Below are 19,490 nucleotides of genomic sequence, written 5' to 3'. Positions count from 1 at the left end.
CTCTGGCAAATGGACGTTACTCCGCAAATTCACAAAAATGCGGATTTTACTGAATGTTACCTCTTTCGCCAGACTTGCCTTTGCCAGCTCAGACCAGGCGAAGTGCACTGGAGTGCATAGATCTTCCTCAATCTTCTATTACTTACATCATATTCAGTAAGTGGAAAAAGCATCAAAGTTCAAAAAATACTGGCGCCTTTTCCTTTTTTCAGAGTGATAGCCTGCAAAAGTCCTAAAAATATTTTTTTGGGTAACCGGTTTCCCCCATACATTTTCTAACATATGGAACATTAACTATACAGTGGGCTCATGTGTAGGGCATTATAACAACTTTTTTGTCTTTATTACGGTTCCCTGGACAAGTGTAGTTAACAGTGGAAATGTAATGTATTTGCTGCAACCTATAACATAAAGACGTCCATTCAACTTTAAATTTTCCGCCATCTGCAAATTAACCTGAGCGCAAGACCTCTAGTGAATTTGCGCTAGGCAGAAATGAACGCTAGAGCATCTTCACTTTGAATTGCTCGCATTGCCGAAGTAGCACTAGCGAAAAGTCGCCAGCGTTCAGCGCCCACGACGAAACTCCGCACTTTAGTGAATTAGCGTTGTCTGAGCGACTTTTTGCTGGTTAGTGAATCTGCCCCATGGAGAGATCTGCTCACAGGCACAGCTGCAGCTTGAGTTTGGCTACATTGTGCAGAGCAAAGATCACTCTGAAAATTTCTGCATGGAGGCTAAAGCTGTGCTTTTGAGTGCAGCTACATGAAGTTGTTGATCTGTGCGGATCCACTTCTTTATACCGCAGGCATAGAGCAGCATTGAATCCTTGTTCTAACCCCTTGGCCTTAAAATACCAATCGTTTTTGAAAAAAAACGGAAAGCTGAACAACATTTACACTTCAATTCAGAACCCACCAATAACATCTCTTTTAATCCACTGTACGCTGATTATAATACATAGAGACATACAAGGGTGCAAAGAATTAGGATGGCACTTTTAATTTCACATACTAAAAAAAAAAGCAGGGAATAGCTCATGCATGCTCCCAAAAAGGGGGTTTGCTTCAGTATCTAAAACCTAATGCTTTCTTACTCTTCTTTCTACTAACATCCTGGCAGGAGAATAAATGCTGACGTAGTTTGGTGCATTAAGAGTTTTGTCTTTAAACCAATCTTCTTCACTTTCTCCTAAACTAACCAATTCTAATAAGATTGCAATTGGCTGCCACCAGTCTATTATATAGTGCAACATATGAGTCTATCCCTGTGAAACTGGCCCACAGGGATGCCTGCACGCTGACCATGAGAGTATTAAACCCAGTCATTATGGATGAATGAATCAAGTGAGCTAGCCTGTGCTCAATGAAAATGATTAATGACCTAATATTTTTGCCTAGCTACGCATATTGGACTTAGAGCTCATAGAACCTATTAGTCACCTTTTTTTCTTCTATTTACTGTGATGAGCTCACATAGCATTATTATGTTCTCTCCAATACCCATCTTAATTATACTAAAATACACAATACACCTAAAAGGATGTGCATATTCTGTACATATGACAAAATAATTTAGGGTTTGGTGAAATCTGTACAAGACAAACCAAAAAGCGCCATTCTTTGCCAATGGGACTCTTAACTGAAATCAGGGCTTACATGATTGTTGTCAGTAATTATGCTTACTTACTTACTTATGCTGCCCTGAGTTATAATAAATTGAGAAAACTGCAAGTGAAATAAGTTAATATGGAAGCATTTGTCTTGTACTTAAACCAACACAAGCAAATAATTAGCTGACAGAAAAGCAGCACCATCTCTGGTTGATCCTCCAATGGTTGCAAGTAAAGTATAATAACACTAAACAGGAGAATAAGGTTCATGGAATACAGAGTGGGCCTTAGCAGAGATGGATACAGTGGTTCCGATAAATCAGAGAATCTGCTTATCCTTGGCATCTGGCTAAACCCAACTGATGCATCTCTAATGCTGTACTAAAAACACTGGGGGGCAGATGTATTAAGGGTCGAATATCGAGGGTTAATTAACCCTCGATATTCGACTAGGAACTAAAATCGTTCGACTTCGAATATCGAAGTCGAACGATTTAGCGCAAATCCTGCGATCGAACGATCGAAGGATTATTCGTTCGATCCAACGATTCGAAGGATTTTAATACAACGATCGAAGGAATATCCTTCGATCAAAAAATCTCAGGCAAGCCTATGGGGACCTTCCCCATAAGCTAACATTGACTTCGGTAGCTTTTAGCTGCCGAAGTAGGGGGTCGACTATCGAATGGTCGAATAGTCGAACGATTTTTAGTTCGAATCGTTCGATTCGAAGTCAAAGTAGTAGTCGAAGGTCGAAGTAGCCCATTCGATGGTCGAAGTAGCCCATTCGATGGTCGAAGTAGCCCAAAAAACACTTCGAAATTCGAAGTTTTTTTAATTCGAATCCTTCACTCGAGCTTTGTAAATGTGCCCCTAAGCCTCTCTCCCCATGTTGCACCTTCTAATTAATGTGTATAAACTAAGGCTCTGATTTTTGCTATCACTTTGTTTTACTCTTGACATCCCAAAGGGCAGCTAGCAAAGCTTATGCTGTGACTGAAAAACATGCCCCCTGTACTAAACTAGGCACATTTGTACCAGGTCTTACAAGATGATAAAGTGTTACAGTCTAGTTTAATAAGAAATGCATAATTTATAGTAGACTTTCAACCAACTACAAGGTAAATACTTGAGGACACTTCTGTAATATGTTCCCAACAGATACAAGACTATATTTTTGTGCATTACGGTTGAATTCCCCATGAATAATTGAAATCAACTAGTGGCATACAGTACACTTGGGAAAGGCTAATTCCATCCTTGCTAGGCTTTATCACAAACACACTAAACACGCATATATACAGGCAAATTTTGATATTTAGTGGTTTTTACTTTTATAATTTAACAATGTCAACATTATTCGCTAATACCCTACATGTGATATTCTGCGAGAGCAGTGTAGAAAGGTCACGCGCACACTCAGGCCCTTCGAACTATTTCCGCTGGTGCACAAAGCCCAAGGGAGATAGCGCTTCCAACAATCCAATATACAGAAAAATCAGGCTGGCACACAGAGCGAATTAAACCGGGGTCCTACCCCTGGTGTGTTTATTGCGTCACACAACGTTCCCCTTCGTCAGGTGATACAGAGACATACGCGCATACACAATATATATACGCAATTAAACCCACCCCCAATTGAAAAAATGTCCAGTGTGTAAAAAAATGTTTCAAAACATGTTTCGAACAGTTCTCTGTAGGTGAAAGTCCAATTACTAGTGATGTTGCGAAAAAGTTGCAGAAAAAGTAGCAAAACAATGTTAGAGATCTAAATCCTTCGATTATATACAGTATCCAAATTTTAGGCTCAGCTAAACCGATCAATGTATCATTTTCACACAATTCTATAATATAAGAATTAATTATCCCTATTAATGGGAAAAAGGTTTTTACCTCACCCTGGATGCATATTTGACTTTTTTTTCCCGAATTAATATCTGAAAAATAAAGGAGAATGGTTCATTAAACCAGCAGTAAGAATATTGTAAAAAACATGTTAAATCGAATTCTTCATTTAAGCCTCTAGGGGACTGTGTCTGTAGAGTCCATATCCAAAAGCTTTCGCGTTGTAGTCATTTTTGTTTAAAGTCCTGTCCCTGTTTCTCAATCACTCTTTCCAGAATCTGCCAACGGATCTGTGACACCCTATGTTTATTTTCATAGAAATGTTTGGCTAAAGTTGTTTCCTGTTTTTTCTTATTTGTTTTCTCATCAATCCCTGGTTGGAAATTTCTTATTGCAGATTTATGTTTGTTCAAACGAACTTTGACTGTACGCTGTGTTTGACCTACGTACGCCATGCCACACGGGCACTTAATACAATAGATAACCCCTTTTGAGTTACACGTGTGGAAACCCTTGATATTGTATGGTGTCCCTTTAAGAGGGTGTATTACCTTATCCCCTTTGATTATACCATTACAGTGACCACAATTATGACATGGGTGGGTACCTGTAGGGATTTTTGTTGATGTTGTGTTTCTTCTATTTTGTTTGATCAGATTGAGAAACAGGGACAGGACTTTAAACAAAAATTACTACAACGTGAAAGCTTTTGGATATGGACTCTACAGACACAGTCCCCTGGAGGCTTAAATGAAGAATTCAGTTTAACATGTTTTTTTATAATCTTCTTACTGCTGGTTTAATGAACCATTCTCCTTTATTTTTCAGAATTCGAAAAAAAATGGAATATGCATCCAGGGTGAGGTAAAACCTTTTTCCCATTAATAGGGATGGTTCATTCTTATATTATTTTTTGATCTGCTTAGCTGTGCCTAAAATTTGGATACTGTATATAATCTAAAGATTTAGATCTGTAACATTTTTTTGCTACTTTTTCTGCAACTTTTTCGCAACATCACTAGTAATTGGACTTTCACCTGGAGAAAACTGTTTGAAAAAAATTTTGAAACATTTTTTTACACACTGGACATTTTTTCAATTGGCAGTGGGTTTAATTGCGTATATATTGTGTATGTGCGTATGTCTCTGTATCTGTATCTGAACACCCTCCGAAACGTTGTGTGACGCAGTATTAATAATAATAATAATAATAATAATGATAATAATAATAATTTCCACAAATCCTGGCCTGTGCGGTCCAAAGTACAAAAAAAAGTCATTTCCTGCACTGTGTAAAGTACTGAAGAATAATTACAGTATGCCAAATCCCTACACCCTAATGAGTGAGTGGCATGCAGAGCCCTCTATGTAACATAAGAGACACCTTGGGTGGAATGAACCATACCACCTGAATTGACTGTATATTCCACACAGGCAACACTACAGGGAATCACAGTGGCCTACAGCCCTTTGTCTTTATATGACCTTGCAACTGCTCTGTCACTTTAATAAAGTCGTATTTAAAGCATGGATTGTAATATTTGCGATATAAGTAATTTTCCATCTTTCTAGATGCCCATTATATTTCTTCTAAGTCTCCTATGAACTATTTTCCCAAATCTGGGATAAGCTCCACACTTTCAGGTAATTGTAACTTTAATCAGTAATAGTATCATTTAAAATCCTCTAAAAAAAAAGTAGGTCTGTCTTATTATCCTGTATTTATAAAATGGCAAAATAATCCACAGCACTGTACAATAAATAGGTGTATATACTGAACATACATATTTACATACAAAGCAACTAATAATAATAACAACCGATGCAAGAGGTAAAGAAAGCAAAGACAATATATTAATATATTAAATAAGGAAAGTTATAATCATGGGGGGCAGTAGTGAATTCATAGCAGAATGACATGAAGTCTTCCTACACTTCTCCTTGGGATGTTTTGCATATGGAAAGGATATAAAACATGATTGTCTTGCACCTGCCATGGTAAAGGTAAAAATGTTTCATGTTTGGGTCCTAGGGGTGCAACTTTGCACACATACACTTGTGCCAGTGTAAAATGAGCCTGACATTTTAAGTACAATACTGACAGCATTCCAGTTCAGGGTATGGGATCACTTATCCAGAAACCCAATATCCATAAAAATGAAAATTATGTAATGGCCATCTCCCATAGACTCCGTTTTATCCAAACAATCCAAATTTTTAAAAACAATTTCCTTTTTCTCTGTAGCATTAAAACAGTACACTGTACTTGATAAAAACTATGATATCATTAATCCTTATTGGAAGCAAAACCAGCCTATTGGGTTTATTTAATGTTGAAATGATTTTTTAGTAGACTTAAGGTATGAAGAGCCAAATTACAGAAATATACATTATCCGGAAAACCCCAGGTCCCAAGCATTCTGGTCCCATACCTGTTCTATCTGTTTTAGCTTTACAGTGAACTAATACAAAACAGAGCACCTAGCAGGTGAGGAAGTGAGCCTACATGCCAAAGGTTTCTTCCATTTCATACACAAAGCACACCAAACGACTGTTCCCGAAAATGTCCCAACACCGCCCCCAAAAGGTCACAACCCTGCCCTGAAATGTCACAACCCCGCCCCCGAAACAGCACAATCCCGCACCTCTCTGGTCCGCTCCCATCATCTACCTCACCAACCAGTAGGGCCAGAACAAAAGGTGACAACCCTATCTGCAAATGAAGTGAAAAGAAAACAAAAACTTTGGTGGTATAGCTAGTTAGAAAATGTCTCCTTTTCTAGCTGCCTGAGGTTCGTTTTACTTCATGTGAAAAAGCAGTGTATAGTGTAAAGTAGTGTATTTCCTATTACAGGTTAACTTCCAGGTATACAGTTATACACAAGTCTACATGTTGATTTGTAATGAAATACTTGACATCAGCTAAAGCATTTGCTTGTGGGCTTTGAAGTTTTTCCCTAAGGATAAATAAATGATTATATCCACTGCAGAACTTCTAACTCAAAGACCAATAGGTGAAAAAGGCTAGCCTTCCAGGGAGCCTAGCAGTGTGATGGGAATTCACTCACTACTAAAATGACTGGAATACTCTCAGACATTGATAAATTCTAAAGTATAACTGAAACCATGGACTCCTTATGGGAGCCTTTAAGCCTATGCGTACGTTTTTAAAATTGATTAACATTTGCTTTTGAAGCGGGAATCACCATTAAAATTCATGTTTTTGTATATTTTGTATCAGACTTTTTTTTAATTTTAAACTAGACTGAGAAATCATTTGTTTAATTCAAGTTTGTATTTAACTTTTGTCACCCAGACATAAAAAGTTATATAACAGAAGTCCTTTTCAAATTAAATATGATTTTTTTTTTAAAGATACCACTACGCCTTCAAAGCATATTATTAACATTGCTTTCTTTCTCAGACTTCATCTTCCCTTCAATTATTAGTCTTCTTCTTCTGTCTCTTTCTAGCTTCCAAATGGGGGTCAGTGACCCAAAGTATTACTCTTTGAGGTTACAATTACATTGCTATTGTTACTTTTTATTACTTATCTTTCTGCTCTCTCTGCTATTCATACACTAGTCTATTATTCAAATGACAAACTGAAGGCTTGTTAAATAATAAAAAATCCACAAAAACACAAGGACCAACTGCAATTGTCTTACAATATTACTGTCTACCTTACACCAAAAGTCAATTTAAAAGTGAACTACCTAACATATATAGCCAGAGGCTATCCCAAAAAGTTTAATGCGGTTTGGGGCACCTGGATAATGGATGAAAGACAATGATGTGGTGTCTGTATGTCTATATGCAGTAATGTATGAATCACTCAACCTTACGTCCTATGGCCCTTGAGACCTCTTTCTTCTTTCTTTTGCTATATCTTTATTGTATGTTTATGTTTGTTAACAAAACAAATACAGGTATGGGACCTGTTAACCAGAATGCTCGGGACCTGGGGTTTTCTGGATAATGGATCTTTCTGTAATTTGGATTTTCATACCTTAAATCTACTAAAAATCATGAAATCATTAAATAAACCCAACAGGCCTGTTTTGCTTCCAATAAGGATGTATTCTACTTAGTCAAGTACAAGGTACTGTTTGATTATTACAGAGAAAAAGGATACCTTTTTAAACATTTGGATTATTTGGATAAAATTGAGTCTATGGGAGATTACCTTTCTGTAATTCGGAGCTTTCTGGATAACGGGTTTTCAGATAACGGATCCCATACCTGCATAATAAATAAAATCTTTTTTTTTAAAAGGTGCACTTCCTGTTTAAATAAACCCCTGATCAAACCCCAACACAACTCCTTCTTTAACAGGCTTTGTGATTCAAAACAATCCATCCAAAACCAGCAGTCACATTCATAATTTAAGCTGCAGCGACACTGCTACAGAATTTAATTATAGATCACAGTATATTGCTAACTGAATAAGCCTTGCACAAGTCACCACCTCCCTGTATCTCTGCTCCACAAAATTAACTGGCCTTTTGCACCCAACACATTATTAAATGTTGCCAGCTTTCTCACATTCAGGAGGATTCTCGTCTTTAAAGGACATGTAAAGGCAAAAAAATAAAATCCCATTTTTACTCTCTTTAATGAAAAAGAAACCTATCTCCAATATACTTAATTAAAAAATGTGTGCCGTTTTTATTATAACCCTAACTGTATGCAGTGAAATTCTCCCTTCATTTACTGCTGTGGATAGGAATTGTCAAACGGTCCCTAACTTCTCTGCAGGTAAACAATCATACTTATGAACAGCAGGGGGAGCCCCCACCTGACTCCCCAGCCATGCAGAACTCAAGCAGCTTTGTTTGTTTACCTATAGAGCAGTCAGTGACTGTGTAGAGATTTGTTTTGGATTTTATTTTTGCCTTTACATCCCCCTTTACTGTTTCCAACTCCAGCTGCAGGGACAAAGATCATGGAGCCAGATTTAAACAGATAAACTGGGATTCTATTTGGAGGATTATTTTGCTGCAGCCACTGGTTCTGCAGAGTTGGAGAAAGTTTGTATTAAACAATACAAAAACTATAAAATCCACATTAGATTACATGACAAAACAGGACCCAGCGCAGTCTGCCTATTCTGATTATTAATCAGTCTTGTTGTATCAGCTTCTGGCAGATATTATTTGACTTGTGCTGTTTTGATAATTTATGACGGTCCCTAAGCAGCCGAGACCACACTGAGCATGTGCACAGTCTTGGTCTTGCAAAGATGTTTAACAAAGTTTAAAAGATGGCGACCCCTTATGGCCAACTTTGAAAGCATAAATCATTTGTTTTATTAGGCTTGTGGTACAGTAAGTTCATGTTTATGTTCAGTAAAATACGCATTTCTAGCCTTATTCTATTTTAGACTTTACTTCCCCTTTAACATTCTTGAAATGTTGTGATGAGAGTACCAGTGAATTGATGATCTGATAAACCATTCTAACAAATCCACCTAATCTGGAAATTTCTGAAAACTAAGCACTGCCAAGGAACAGGCTGATATAGAGCACCCCAAATGTTTCCAATCTTGCAGGTATTCAGATAAACACTTAAGAACCATTATGATAAATTATATTTGCACTGCCATAGTACTGAAAAGACACTAACATCAACATTTATAAACATTAAATAAATTTTTTAAGTTTATTACAAAACATAATTTATTATCTTTAATATTATCCTTATTGGAAGCAAAACAATCCTATTGGGTTTATTTAATATTTCTATGATTTTCTAGAAGACTTACGATATGCAGATCCAAATTACAGAAAGATCGATTTTCGGGACAACCCCAGGTTCCAGGCATTCTGGCCGGTCTACCGGCTACCAACTTTCTTTTTTTATACTCGCCAGCCCCTTTTTTGATGTCAACGGTGGGGCGGATCTATAAAAGGAACCCGGAAGTTGCTGGTGGGCGGGTTAGAGACAGGTAACACCTGACCCGCACATCACTAGTTTCTTGCATAAAGTTCTGTATGCCTTGCTGCTTTAATCACAAGTGAGCTGTTTATGCCAACAGGCTGCTGATACTTCGCCACTGCTCTTGCTCCTGTCAAAGGTTTAAGCTGGATAGACTAGAATTTTTCCCAAACCCTTTAAACCCATGAGCTAAGCTCAAATGTAAAAAGTGTTGGTAAGCAAGTTCCTGGAGATGCAAAATAAGGGCTGTAATTGGCTATTTGATAGCCCCTATGTGGAATGGCAGCCTATAGGAGGGACTTTTTGGCAGCACCACAGTTATTTATTTTTTTTGCAACCAAAACTTGTCTCTAAGCCAGGAATTCAAATATAAGCACCTGCTTTGAGGCCGCTGAGAGCAACATCCATGGGGTTGGAGAGCAACATATTGCTCACGAGCCACTAGTTGGGGATCACTGGGCTAGTAGTTGAACTTTACCCTTCCTTTGAGTCTATTTAACTCCAGCTCAGCTCAGCCAAAGTTTAAATCTAACCCAGGAAAAGAAGCAGTATTGCAATTGCCCTAGCCTACCAACAAAAACAGCACTTCTTGTGTTTGAAGAAGTGAGGGGCCAGCAAGAGAGTGTATAGGTCACAGTGGGCCACCAGGACATTTCTAATATTCAGAGCCATTTATCCAAATGTGCAGACAGCCTGTTACAAGTACACATTGTATGTATATAGGAGATAGCTGTAGCCAACTGCATTAGCACTAAGACTTGAAAGCTGTGCACATATGAGAAGCAAGTAAGGGCAATGAGTAGACTGTAATGCCACTGCACAACCATGTGACCCACTCAACTTGACTAAACTATGCTCCTACCTCTCAGCTTGTTCTGGAGAAGGCCGATGCTGAAGAAGCTATTTGGGTATTGGAAAATACTTTTTTAGGACTTCTAATGTTACAATTCTGGCCCTGTACATTAGTGCTTCATGCCTTGGCGAATACATAATAACAGTGACCTTCATATACCTTATGTGGGCGAGATATATTAAGTCTTTCAGTAAATGTGTCTGCAATCTGAGAACCACACATTTTCTTTTGTTTTTTGGTTTCTCTTAAAAGAGTGTAGACTTTGTTTACCATCAAGGTTAAATAGCAGGCATACTCTTGCAGAGCAAGAATGACATGTTAAATAAGCTTTTAGCAATAGATGTCTCACAATCAATGCTCCCGCACATGTCCACACACAGAATTCTGGGAGTATCCCGGGGATCTCCTTTAGACACCCACACAGTGAAGCCAAGACTATTATTTTAAACCAGTTGGTGATGTATTTCATTCTTTCTTTCCACAGCAAAACCCTTATCAGACACAAGACAAGTGGGCGACATAAAGATGGTCCCTGAAGTGAAAACATACAGGTAGTTCTCAGATCTCAGAGTCCTGGCAGCACACATTGCTTTTGACAGCAGCAAGGTGATTTGAGAGGACGGATGTGTGGCAGCGAGAATAAGCTTTAATGGATTAGGCGAGGAGGGGGAACTGGGTCAAGTGAAGGAATTCCCAGCCTCTAGTGTTTATCTTTAATAGATAAAGATGCTGTATAATTAGTAACATAAATATGGCTGACAAAGTTCAAGTTATTCAGATATGGGTAAATTTCACATTTACATCAGGAGTTTGATACTAGATTTAAAGAATATATTCAGCCTCTGAAGTTATGATTTTCAAGAAATGCAAATTAAAAATCATCAGTGTCTGTGTGTGACTGAATATGCCATATACCAGTACAGGTATGGGATCTGTTATCTGGAAACCTGTTATCCAGAAAGCTCAGAATAACATAAAGGCTGTCTCCCATTGACTACATTTGATCCAAATAATCTTTTTCTCTGTAATAATAAAACAGTACCTTGTACTTGATCCCAACTAATATTATCCTTATTGGAAGCAAAACAATCCTATTGGGTTTATTTAACATTTCCATGATTTTCTAGAAGACTTACGATACGAAGATCCAAATTACAGAAAGATTGATTATCTGGAAAATCCCAGGTTCCAGGCATTCTGAATAACAGGTCCTATACCTGTACAATGTAAGCAAGGTCAAGAGATTATGTTGTCCACTATCTGTTCTCCACTGTTGCTTTTCTCCCCTCTCGTTTCTCACACAAGCTATTCTGCTGCACAGGAACAATTAAAGTAATGCAGGTGCCAACTAACAAACAAATGATGATCATGAACAAGTGCAGTGTGAAAGAACAAAATGCTACAGAAATCATGATGTTGTTGTATTTTTTAATCCACAATGCAGTTTGCACAATTGCTAGTACAAGAAAGGCTTTAAAAAAAAAAAAAATTCTCTGTTAAAGTTTGCAGGAAAGGCTTTTTGACACCCCTGGCAACTTGCTTTTCACTAATGGCATGAACATTATTCCTGCTGATTCTGCATTCTGCCTTGGGGTAATGTTTGATTCTTAATTTTCCTTCACTAATCATAGTAATGCCACTGTCAAAACCTATTGCTTTTTCCTTCATAACACAGCAATGATCTGTCCCTTTCTCTCTCAAGCAACTGCAAAAAGACGTATCCCTTTCTCTCTCAAGCAACTGCAAAAAGACGTATCCATGCCTTTATCATACACCTATTGTATGCTCTAAAGGCAGTTATTCCCAACCAGCTCTCCTTTTTTTTTAAATTCCAGGAGGCAAGTTTTGGTTGCATAAAAACCAGGTGTACTGCCAAACAGAGCCACCTGTAGGCTGCCAGTCCACATAGGGGCTACCAAATGGCCAATCACGCCCCTTTTTAAGTTTGTGTTGGGGATCCCTACTCTAAAATCCTCCCTTCTCCTTCTCTTAGGGCAATGGCACATGCTAGAGTAGTATGTAGTGCAAGAAAAATATACAGCCAATTGATGGCTATACATAATTGTTTTTAGCCAAAATGCAACATTTGGCCAGCAAACCTGCACAAAATTTTGCACCAGATACTGGATGAGCAAAGATTCATGAGAGTAAGTAAAATACACACATTAAAGTCAGAATGTCCTCTGGCAACATAAGGGTTAACATACAAACAGGACATGAGCATGCACTCATAGGACCTTCCACTGCCTGCGATTCTACTGCAGCAGAATTGAGCACATGCAATGGAAAAAGCTAGTTTACAGTAACTAACTTATTTGATACACTATGTAAACGTATTCATTGGCGTTAGAGATATATATCTATTTTTGTGTCGTTTTCGTCTTGAAATTTTGCTGAGTCAAAGAAAATGAGTAAGAATTGAAAGAAAAAAGAATTGAGCACATGCAGGTACAGTTAGCAGAGAAGCCTGTGTGTAACACCTGGTCAAGTCAGGTATTGGGTACAAGCCTACATGATTTGTGTATTTACTGTTTTAATGGGCACAGGTGTGCACCCATTTTAGCACCCTTATGTGAAGCATAAATAAGAGAGGAGAACTAAAACAGGAATAACTATACACCTTAAAGGGCCAGTATACTCCCTTGTTCAACATCAGTGTGAAAGTAGGGAGGGGTGTGTATGGATGCTGGGTTTTCATTTGGAGGGGTTCAACTTGATGGACTTTGTCTTTTTTCAACCCGATTTAACTAACTATGTAAAATCAGTTCTATGAATAGGGCTTGTGCTGGACATACTTTTTGCCAATTATTTTTAATCACAAAAAGCTATAATTTTTACTGTTTCTTGAGTTGAAGAGGACAAACAGCATGACTGAAGTTACTCAGTGTTTGGTCCTTGCAAGAGAAGATAGCTTACCAGTGTACAAATAATCCCTCTGCATAATGGAATCCTGCTAACAAAACAGTCACACCAAAGAATGAAGGGAGGGGGTGTATGCTGATAACTGAATTATTTACCTTGCAATGACCAAACATAGAGTAGCTTCAATTTTCTTATTCGCTGAACTCATCTTAAGCAAGGGGGTATACTACTCCTTTAAATAACTAAAGATCCATCCAAAATCTTTAGAAATATCAACTGTGTTAATGCCATATTTAAATGTTATCTAAAAACATGCTGAAAAACATTCCTTGCAACATGACATTTAGTTCACATAGACATTTAAAGCAATATCCTGTATATAATCAAAGATAGAGTGAGAAATTCAAATAATGAAGAACTTTTTCATGAACAATTTCCGAGGGACATACGGTTTTGAGTGCACAAAACATACCCAGTCCAATACTGCTTCTTTAGCTGGCTGGAAATGTTATTTTTATTTTCCGTTTCTCACTTAACTGGTAGATTCTAAAAAGAGAACAGCGTGTACAGTAGAACCACTATTTTACAACCCCCAGATTTTATATTTTTCCAAGAATGGCACCATTTCTCCCAGTCCCACACAAGCAACTTTGTTCTTTCTTTTCTGGATTTTACGTTTTTTCCCAGAATTTATGCACCCCGGAACATGTAAAACCAGGGTTCTACTGTATTCAGTAACAATTGCAATGCTTGCCCAGGTATAGCAACCAATAGTAACCAAACAGGAGTAAGCATTACACAAAATGAAAACAGAAACTTCCCATTATTACACAAACCCCTAAGTACATGATAAGGATTGGGTATCTCTGAATTCTTGTACTGATCTTGTCAGAATGCTTAAAACAGCTCTATCATAGCAAATAGCCACAAAATAGTGGTAACCTGGAGTGGGAAATGTGCAACCATCTTATTACATTTTGTCCTCTGTGTAGAAATATACTGTACAGGAATGGGATCCATTATCCAGAAAGAGCCAAATTACAGAAAGGCTGTCTTCCATAGACTCCAATTTATCCAAATAATCCAAATTTTTAAAAATGATTTCCTTTTTCTCTGTAATGCTAAAACAGTACCTTGTACTTGATCCAAACTAAGATATAAATAATCCTTTTTGGAGGTCAAACCAGCCTATTGGGGTTATTTAATGTTTAAATAATTTTCTAGTAGACTTAAGGTATGAATACCCAAATTATTGAAAGATCCATAAAAGATCCAGAAAGCCTGAGCATTCTGGACAACAGGTCCCATACTTGTATTCCCATTTCTGTAAAACAAAAATTCAAACTGTGCCAAGGAACACATATATTTTCTTCTTAATCTGTGGACCTGAGTTTTACCTTCTTCTCATTTATTCTACTCTTTAGAGCAGCCTCCTACCATGTTGTTCCAGGGCAATTTTGGTAAAATATCAAAATTGCATTCATTTGACTCCAACTAAACACAGTTTGTGAGTTTGTTCCTCTACTAAATTTTGCCACATATGTAAAATATAAATAAAATACATATATATGTTATTATAAAGAGAGCCAGCAGGATTAACTGTAAATGTCGTACAGAACAAAACTATATCATGAGATACTGTACATATAGCATAAAATATGCAACTACTTCAATCAAACTCATTCATATAATATAAAACTTGCTATATTCTTACCTTGAAGCAGCAATCTCTGCCTTCTGCTTAGCAATATTACACACTCTTTCAGCTTCATCAACTGCTCGATCCACTTTCTCCCGGATCTTGCTGGCCCTGAGCGGGATTAGGTTCTTCCTCTTCCCACTAACCAGGACATTATGCTTGTACTTCCCTTCCTCCTTAGTCCCATCAGGAAAGGTCATACAGCCATAGCCATGGCGTTTGTTATTAGCCCATTCTCCCTCATATTTTAGACCATCTGAGCGTTGGCTTACCCCAAAACCAGAGCGTTTGTCATGCTTCCATTCACCCATGTAGACCTCTGTAGTGGTGGCATCAATATCATCCTCAATGACAGAGAGCTCTGTCTCTCCCTCACCCAGGCTGATGGTAGAGTTTATATCGCTCGCTGTGGAGCTCACTGTACTCATACCTGCCTCACTACGGAATGAGCTCTGCTTGCTCCTCTGGCTAGCAAGAGAGCTTTTAGACTCAGATTTACGCAACTTCAGACCACTGAGAATGGACCTTCTGAAGATTCCTTTCTTTTTGTTCTTCAGTATCTCTGCATCACTGTGGGCCATTAGTACAAAGCCTCCCCTGGATACTGCAGGGCTGCCAGACACTGTGGAGGAGGCATCTGGGTGCAACGCAGTTCCGTTTGTGTGTTCGCTACGAAGTGAGTTTATAGAGGTCCTGAGAGGGGACCTAATAACAGCAGCCATTCCATAGGGCACACTCTGACGTACTCCATACCCATGACGTATCCCAGCAGCCCATTGGCCTTGATAAGTACCTGTAGCAAAAGAGACAGAGTTGTATGAATATACAAATCGCTTAAAAAGATGCATACGTAGTATACATGAGTGGAAAATAAATGTACCTAATATTTCAGCAGATTCAATAACCCAAGTAACATTTATTGTTGAAAACGTGTACACATACAACACTGGTTATTGCTAATATAGTGTCCGTTTTGTGCAGTTCTCTATGAAAATAAAATGGTCATCCAAATCCAATATGGAGGCATATACAGAAACATCTACAGGTATGGGATCCATTATATGGAAACCGTTATCCAAAAAGCTATGAATTACATAATGGCTGTCTCTAATAGACTCCATTTTATCCACATAATACAATTTTTTTTTTTTTCTGTAATAATAAAACTGTACCGTGTACTTGATTCAAACTAAGATTTAATTAATTCTTATTGGAAATAACCCCAGCCTATTGGGTTTATTTAATGTTTACATGATTTTCTAGGTATGAAGATCCAAATTATGGTAATATTTGTTATCCGGAAAACCCTAGGTCCCGAGCATTCTGGATAACAGGTCCCATACCTGTAGTACCTAGATTCAATGTGTGCAAGTCTGTCTCCAAATGCCGTGCTGTATTTGTGAGGGCAGAAGGGGAGGCAAGGTAGGGGTCCCCCCCTTTAGCCCCTTCCCCTAACTTGCACATCCAAAAGTATTAAGGACGGTAGAGGACCCTGGCCACAACAGGGCACTTTTTTTTTTTTGTCTCCTGAGGACAGGGCTGGTCTGCTACATGTACTTCTGCACCAGGGCCCTACGGCAAGTGTTAAGAACAGGGCTGTCTATGCCTCTGATGCTGCACTGCACACAACTGTACTGCGCACAGCCATTCCCTGGGCAGAAGTGTTCTTTGGATGAGCACTTGAACCCCCTAGTGCTCTTGCACTTCTGCCTATGGAATAGTAAATGGCTCCTTAGAGGGATCCTTTCATCGGAAAACATGTTTTTTTTCAAAACGTATCAGTTAATAGTGCTATTTCAGCAGAATTCTGCACTGAAATCCATTTCTCAAAAGAGAAAACAGATTTTTTTTATATTCAATTTTGAAATCTGACATGGGGCTAGACATTTTGTCAATTTCCCAGCTGCCCCTGGTCAGGTGACTTGTGCCTGCACTTTAGGAGAGAAATGCTTTCTGGCAGGCTGCTGTTTCTCCTTCTCAGTGTACCTGAATGTGTCTCAGTGGGACATGGGTTTTTTGAGTGCTGTTCATAGATCTACCAGGCAGCTGTTATCTTGTGTTAGGGAGCTGTTATCTGGTTACCTTCCCATTGTTTTTTTGTTTGGCTGCTGGGGGGAAAAAGGGAGGGGGTGATATCACTCCAACTTGCAGTACAGCAGTAAAGAGTGATTGAGGTTTATCAGAGCACAAGTAACATGACTTGGGGCAGCTGGGAAATTGACAATATGTCTAGTCCCATGTCAGATTTCAAAATTGAATACAAAAAAATCTGTTTGCTCTTTTGAGAAATGGATTTCAGTGCAGAATTCTGCTGGAGCAGCACTATTAACTGATTCATTTTGAAAAAAAATTTTTTTTCCCATGACAGTATCTCTTTAAAGGAAAACTATACCTTGGGGTAAGGGTTTCCTTTAAGACATCTGTAGGACAAGATTCACAAACGATGGCTGCTGATAAAGCCTGTCTACAGTGAGTGGCCCGCACATGAGAACAAACAAATAGATGATCATCTGACATTTGACTGGGACTAGTTTAAAAGAACAGTAACACAGATGAAAGTATTTTAAAGTAATGAAAATATCACGTCCTGTTGCCCTGCACTGGTAAAACTTGTGTGTTTGATTTAGAAACACTACTGCAGTTTATATAAATAAGCTGCTATATAGCAATGGCTGAAATTGAAAAATGGCTATATGGCACAGACCAAAATCATTGACCAAGGGTTACATCAGAAAATGCTTGTAATCCATGCCTTAAAATTTCACTGGAGGGATTAACATTTGAAGTAGCCTCATTCAGTTTACCATGACGGTCTCCACATAGGGTAAGTATCTGCTCTTTGTAAGTAAGGCCGATTGTGTCAGTGGACTGTATCAGACAGCTTTAGTGTGAACTATGGAACGTACACCTTGTGGAAAAGCAGGTTTAGACCTGGCCAGCAAAGTCTGAAGGTTCCTATACACGGGCAGATTAAAGGTGCCGATATCGGTTCTTCAGACCGATTCGGCAGTTTATCTGCCCATGTGCGGGGGCTCCCGACGGGTCCTCCCGATCTATATCAGGCCAAAAATCGGGCAGATATCGGTCGGTTAAGTTTGATTCTTTTTTTTTGTACGATCCAGGACCGCATTGGTTAGTTGATGCGGTCCTGCGACCCGTCGGAGCCCATTCGTAGTATTGTTCAGGCCAAGCGTTTGGATTCACCTGATATCGCCCAGCCTTTAGTGGGCATATCGGGATAAGATCTGCTCATTTGGCGACCTTGCCAAACAAGCAGATCTTAAGCTGGCCATAGTAGGCACGTTTCAGGGGCTGCTGCCGCCTGAGGCAGTAGCCCCAATGCCGCCCCCCCCCCATCTGCTCCGCTCTTCTAACTACCAGCGTCGGAGCGGGTGGAGGAGGGGCTGCATCGCTAGTGCAGCGAGCGCTATTGCGCTCGCTGCACAAGAAGAACTGAATTTCCGTTTTAAAAAAAAAGGAAATTCGTCTCTTAAAGTTACTAGAGGCGGCTTTTTGCCACCCTTGGTAACTGGCCGCTCCGTGCCGCCCGAGGCAAGATTGTCACATTGCCTCATGGCTGGAGCGGCCCTGGGCCATAGATGCAAAGATCTGATCGTACGAATCCTCGATTCGTACGATTTTCGGTCCGTGCGTGGAGAGTCCCAATATTTTTCGCCCGGCGGAGATCGGTCGTTTGGTCGATCGGACAGGTTAAAAGATTTCTGTCGGCTGCGGGTAATATCTCTGCGTGTATTGCCGATCGTACGATTTTCAGAGGGAGACTGTCACTAGCTTTGGTCGGACATAAATTTCGTACGATTGCTGTCAGGGGCAGAACATCGGCTGATCTGTTCTTTTCTACTTTATTTGATTGGAATGGTTAGTGGCAGGTCGGGAGATGGGAAAGTCCGATCGTACATTGATTCGTACGATCGGATCTTTGCGTCTGTGGTCAGCTTAATAGTGTATGGCCACCTTACCAGACAAAAGATTTGGGCAGTGTGGGCATCTTCTCTGCTGATTTCCTCATGCCCATTTTAATGATAATACTACTTTATCTCTTTACCACTTGTAGCTAATCCATGTATAAAATTTAATTCTTTTCACCTCATTATTCTGGATGACATATTAGGATTCTAAACGGCAGCAAGGAGCATTGTCTCAGCGGAGATATGATATTGAAGAGAAGACAACCCTACTGGTTTCTTACTGACAACCAAGAATAAAAGCTTTTCATAAAAGCTAAGCAATGACAGGTAAATAGCTTGTGGCATAAATAAACTACTCCAGATGTGGCACCGGCCCAGCTGGGTCTTGTGGCAAAGCAACATTCAGCCTCTAAGTATCTTGAGACAGCGGATGATGTTTACACAACTCATAATACCAATGGCATCAACTTAATTTAAAGATCAAACATGCCATGCGGGTGCCTCTGAGTCCAACTAACTCCAGGAAACAGGTGCTGAGTGAGGAGAAAAGGTAATTAGTGAGAAATAAATAATGCATTAGACAATCCTGATATTATATAATTTAATATTAGTGTCAGGAGATGTTTATATTTTACCTAGGTATTAGTTTAAATGATATTACTATGAATTAGAGATTGTCACATCAAAATACTATTTCAGAAAGCTTGCTTTGTTTTGGCTCAACAAAAGGTCTATAGCTTGGAGACTTAATCT

At 38.9% G+C, this 19,490-nt stretch overlaps 1 protein-coding gene across 3 annotated transcripts in view; it reads right to left on the bottom strand.

Annotated features, from left to right (window-relative positions):
* The window catches only part of LOC108714096 (junctophilin-3), a 92,907-nt gene that overhangs the window by 24,321 nt on the left and 49,096 nt on the right, over positions 1 to 19,490 (bottom strand). For all 3 annotated transcript variants that reach the window (XM_041590204.1, XM_041590203.1, XM_018257987.2), the window contains exon 2: positions 14,824 to 15,601. In XM_041590204.1, coding sequence (XP_041446138.1) covers positions 14,824 to 15,601 — 778 coding nt within the window. The remainder of the gene's footprint in view (positions 1 to 14,823; positions 15,602 to 19,490) is intronic.

Source organism: Xenopus laevis, chromosome 4L (genome assembly GCF_017654675.1).
Source record: "Xenopus laevis strain J_2021 chromosome 4L, Xenopus_laevis_v10.1, whole genome shotgun sequence".
Classification (NCBI taxonomy): Eukaryota; Metazoa; Chordata; class Amphibia; order Anura; family Pipidae; genus Xenopus; species Xenopus laevis.
Note: the sequence above shows the minus strand (reverse complement) of the source record. Positions and strands in the feature narration are given on the sequence as shown.